General features: G+C 48.8%; 1 protein-coding gene across 1 annotated transcript in view; it reads right to left on the minus strand.

Annotated features, from left to right (window-relative positions):
* LOC104073616 (transmembrane and coiled-coil domains protein 1-like) overlaps positions 1-3914 on the minus strand; it is a gene marked incomplete at its 5' end in the record, with an annotated part of 11120 nt that extends 7206 nt beyond the window's left edge. The window contains 1 exon segment of the mRNA XM_009573458.1: positions 2980-3914. Within this exon segment, the coding sequence (XP_009571753.1) occupies positions 2980-3914 (935 nt within the window).
* Between the last annotated feature and the right edge of the window lie 808 nt (positions 3915-4722).

Raw genomic sequence — 4722 nt, forward strand, 5'->3', positions numbered from 1 at the left:
GTCCCTGCTCGTATCAGTAAACAACCGCCACCTTCCAACCGATGAGATAAGCAACAGGCTATTTCAGCGCCCGCTCCTGGTGCAGAAAAAACACAATGACGGCCAAGGCGCCGCCAGAATCTTCCTTCCTCCATGACTCAGCCCCAGCGGAGCGGTGCTCCCGGCCGGCACATGCTGCCAGCAGGCAGGCAGGGCACCACAGCCCGCCCCGGCCTTGCTGAGGGGCTGCCAGGCCAGCCCGGGCACCCTGCAGCACCAGGGCAGGAGAACTGGAGCGACTGCACCAGCAAGTCCCTGCCCCGGAGCCAGTTAGCAAACCGGCAGCTACACGGATTGATAGGCAAGACCTGGAAGTAGGGAGAGGGAGGGAGGAGATTGAGGAGGTCACGGAAAGCCTGCGAGGCAAGCCACAGCTGATAAACAGAAACTGCACGAACACGCAAGGAAAAAAGGTCAGAACTTGAAAAAAAGTAGAACGTCTAAGAAAGAGGAAATGGACCAAGACCGGGTGAGAAAGTGTCATGGCACGTGCTTTGTTCCAGCTTCCAGGCACAATACAAATACTCAGCGTTGCCCTACGAGCAAAGGCTTCTCCAAAATACTTCTTTTTTTAAGCTCTAACTGAACTCAGTGCGTGTTTTTGAAAGCTTACCAGAAATAGGGCAGAGTTATGAGGTATTTATAGCTTTTAAAGCCAGTTACGATTAATGTGAATCCCTAGACTCCCAGCTTCAAACCACAACCTCCATTCCCACCTTTTCATTTTTTCTGAAGAGAGCTGAGGAACAAGAGGGGTTCCTAGTCGGAGGAACAGGCGCAAGCCCTCTCCACTAAGGCAGCAGCATCCTCTCTGCCCTCAGATGCACTACGTAACCTTCAGTTCTCAGGGTGATGTTGGCTTTTATCTTCATAATGTTTTAAAATACAGAAGCTATCAAAGAATCTAGATTTGTACAATAAGGTATTAATCTTGTTGTGATTTGCCCATGAGCTCCTTGTGTATCCTGCAGATACCTGCTTACCTCTGAAAGCCTGCAGAGGCAAGGGCACTTAGTGTGGTTTAACTGTTCCTCTTTAAAGGTCACACCTTTAATCAATTTGCATCAACATTCCAAACAGCAGGTCTAAATTACTATCTTTTTAAGCATTTATAAGCCAAATACAGATTCTCCCGGAAGCTTTTTACTCCAGGCTGCCTTGGTTAGTGGTTAGGCTCTGGGCTCACCTGAGGGGAGCACTCACTAAAGGTTAACGGCACATGACAGATATGACTTCATACTGCACTAGTATGAGGACCTACGTGAACCTTGCTAAATGGTTTCAGGGAATAACTAGCCAGTTCAGCTGACAACACACATCAGTCCCCAAGGTCTTCCATCGTACTTTCAGCTCCTTCAGCTGTACCCTGCTTGCATATAGCATTCCACCATGGATGGCTGCTGCTATATGTGTGAAACAACCTACAGACAGCAGGACCCCTCTCTGCTGGGGAGCAGAAGATCAAACTCCACATCGCTTCATTATGTGACTTCATGACAACGAGGCACTAGGAACCAAAGTTGCTGTGCTGGGCACCGGTTTCAGTCAAATCACCGATTGTTGCAAAGCGGGATTAGAAAGTGGTGTTAGTCTGGCTTTGTCTATCCAAGCTTTGCAAAGCCTACAGAAAGCTTGCTGTCTCTACAGGATCCTAGCAGGCTAAGCCTTTTCAAATGTTTTTCCAGTGATCTGGCACCAGCATGTCTAAAGAGCTGTAGGGCAACTCCATGTCATACTGTGCAAACCAATGCAGCAAGTGGCACGCAGTACTTCAGAAAGCCTGACCGCACACTCAGCAATTCTGCTGAGCTTCACAGCCTAGCCAAAGTGACGAAGACCATATGCAACCTCATTACAAAAGCCTGCTGTCCTCCATCAGAAGGAGGACTTGGGCCCTTTGCATTTGTTATTTAAAGTTTAAAAAGCACAGTTTAAGAATCCCTTTGATTTAGACTGGAGTGTCCTGAACGGCTGCAGAAGGGCAACTGGTGACTCTTCCCTCCAGAGCCTGGGGACGAGCCCTGGCTCCCAGTGTGTGACGGGGAGGATGCAAAACGTTCTGCTGGACAGCACGGACAGCCTGCTGAGAGCCCTCTCCCACCCAGCAAGGAGGGGAAGGGAATGTGCTCCCTCAGCACCTCTCTGTGGGTTGCTTTCCTCGGTGGGGAGGTGGGGGGTAGCCTCAGGGTGGTGGGAAGAGCTGGCTGATGTACCATACTGTCAGGCTGCGTCCCTGAAGCCATCGTTACCTCTCCACTGTGACCTGATCAGGGACTGGCAGTACTGCAGCAATTCCTCCGCCTTTCCATTCCCTCCAGTGAGGGGAAGGCCGATGGAAACACAGGTTACCCACTTCCAGAGCCACGTGACCTCCATGACAAGAGCACTACCAATATCTGACATTTAATTTAACTTCATTTCATTGAACCCTACCACTGTGGGGCTGAGCGCAGAAGGGAAGGAGATATCCTAGTTTTGGCACACGGGCAAGATCATGTCTTTCTGGAGAGCCCTAAGAAAGCTGGGTATTTCTTTCTCTGGTAGATATGGATCTGAGTGTTGGAGGAGGCAGGGTCAGGATACTGTCCACATGTAGGTTCCTTGCAAGATTTTTGCAGTGCAAAGCACTGTCTGGATAATAGTAGCTGCAACGATGTACTCCCAGTCTTTTGGGACACCTTTCTAAACCTCTTTGGCTTGACTTTTTATCTTGAAAGCACTATGAAATAACCTTTTTTCTCGTTATTTCTTTCTTGCACAGAAAGGGACATGAGCAGCAAGATAACAATATTTACAAAAGACAAAACTGGGAGGGCAAAATCTGAGAAGACTGCGGAACTTCCCAGGCTGCTGGGAACAGCCTGCTGAGTAGTACTATCCAGGACTGGTGCTCTGCAACTCACAGTATTTAATTCTGAAACAAAGTATAAAAGTACATACCTGTACCGCTCCTCCTGCAGAGTCTGCATTATTAGTGAGTAATCCCTCTGATAGCGAACCTTAAGGTCCTCAAATGATTCTTCCAGTCTTGCCTGCGTCTCTCGAATTTCTTGAATCTCATGCAGTATTGCATCAAACCCTGAGCTCTGCATATCCAGAGTGTTTGTTTTGGAGCTAGAAGCTCCCACAGGGCCCCCTGTTGTGCTGTTGGCTCCCACTGAGCCCGAAGTGGCACTGGAGCAATCCTCTTCACTGCCATATTTTGGGCTCGACTGAAAGTTCTGAATAACACCTAGAGCCTTGCCTCCTGTCCCATCTTCCTGGCCTTCTTCTAAGGAGTCTTTCAGATTAGCAATATTGTCTGCACTCCCAAACTTGTTCCTTATGAGGGAGGCAATCTCCCGGGGTTTGGAAACCACAGCTCCTGCTGCTGAATGCGTGGCTTGGGAGAAACTGGAAAGCCCACCTTTTACACTATCTACTACTCCCTCACTGAAGCCAGTGACTTTTGCTCCAACATCTTTCAAACCCTGATGCATATCCCTGAAGACATCCTTCGGCTGCCGAGGGATCCCATTCTGTTCAATCTCTCGCAGCTTTCGATGGTAATGTTCTAGTTTCTTCTGCAGCTGCAAGATGGTCTGGGCTGACTTTTGATTTTTCTTCTCAAACACTTGCTTAATGCGGGCGCTCTGCTGCTTATCTGCATTGTTGGCTAGTTTCAGGTACTCTGCCACATTGTCATCACGGGCTGTTTGTTCGATTTTGATCTGTTCGGTCAACTTCAGTATCTTCTGTTGCAGGTGTGTGATAGCCACTTTTGTACGCTGAGGATCTGGGGTCCCATCAACAGAGTCTGCATTGATGCTGCCATCAGTGCTCGAGGCCACTGCACTGGAGGTCTGCGCTAAGCTGCTGACTTCCAATCGCTCGATCTAGGCAAGGAGAGAGAGAAATATAAGCGCTCATCACCAGCTTCACTAATATGAAACCTGTCCTTCCTCGCGCCAACCAACTTGACAAGTGGATATAATTCTGCAAAAATGCAACTTTTTTCAGCTGGCCAGGCCACAGTATCAATCAATTGAGCTTCATGTGCTTTACGGACATCTAGTAAAAGCTGAGAAAAAAGCAAACCCCCTTGTACGTAAGCCAACTTAATGGCCTCAAACAACCAAAAAAGCACAAAGCAAGACAGGGCACCCAAGTTTGGCAGGCGGAGTTCTCTGAAGTTTTGGTATAAGGCCAGTAGCTCTATCAGCTGGCGAGTAAAAGCACAGAGAAGGTAACCGTGAAAGGGCAAAAGCCATACAGATCAAGTATACAGCAAACCCAAGTTACTCCCAGTGCTTCATCTGTTTGTATGAAAGCAAGCAATAATGAAACTTACCAGAAAAGAAAAGATCTGCTAAGGTCAGTGGTTAAAACAGAAATACAGAGCCCTTCAGCCCTCTGAACACATGCTCTGCCCCACGCTGTCAGGCCTGCACCGCCTGCTGTAAGCGATAAACCCTGAAAAACTGCGAGCAGGTGCCTCCAAGTGGAAGGAAAACAGACAGCAAGTTTCAAAGGACAAACCCCATTTTTAGCCAAAAAGAAGTTAAACGCTATTTCGGCACAAACGAACCACACGAAGTAACCGAAACGCAGGCCGACGTTTCTCCCTCGGCTGGAAGAAGGCAGGGCGGGCAGCTCAGCTGCCCCGCGACGCTCCCCTTCCTCGGGCCAGGCGCTTGTAACGCC

This window comes from Fulmarus glacialis, unplaced genomic scaffold (assembly GCF_000690835.1).
Source record: "Fulmarus glacialis isolate BGI_N327 unplaced genomic scaffold, ASM69083v1 scaffold22702, whole genome shotgun sequence".
NCBI lineage: Eukaryota > Metazoa > Chordata > Aves > Procellariiformes > Procellariidae > Fulmarus > Fulmarus glacialis.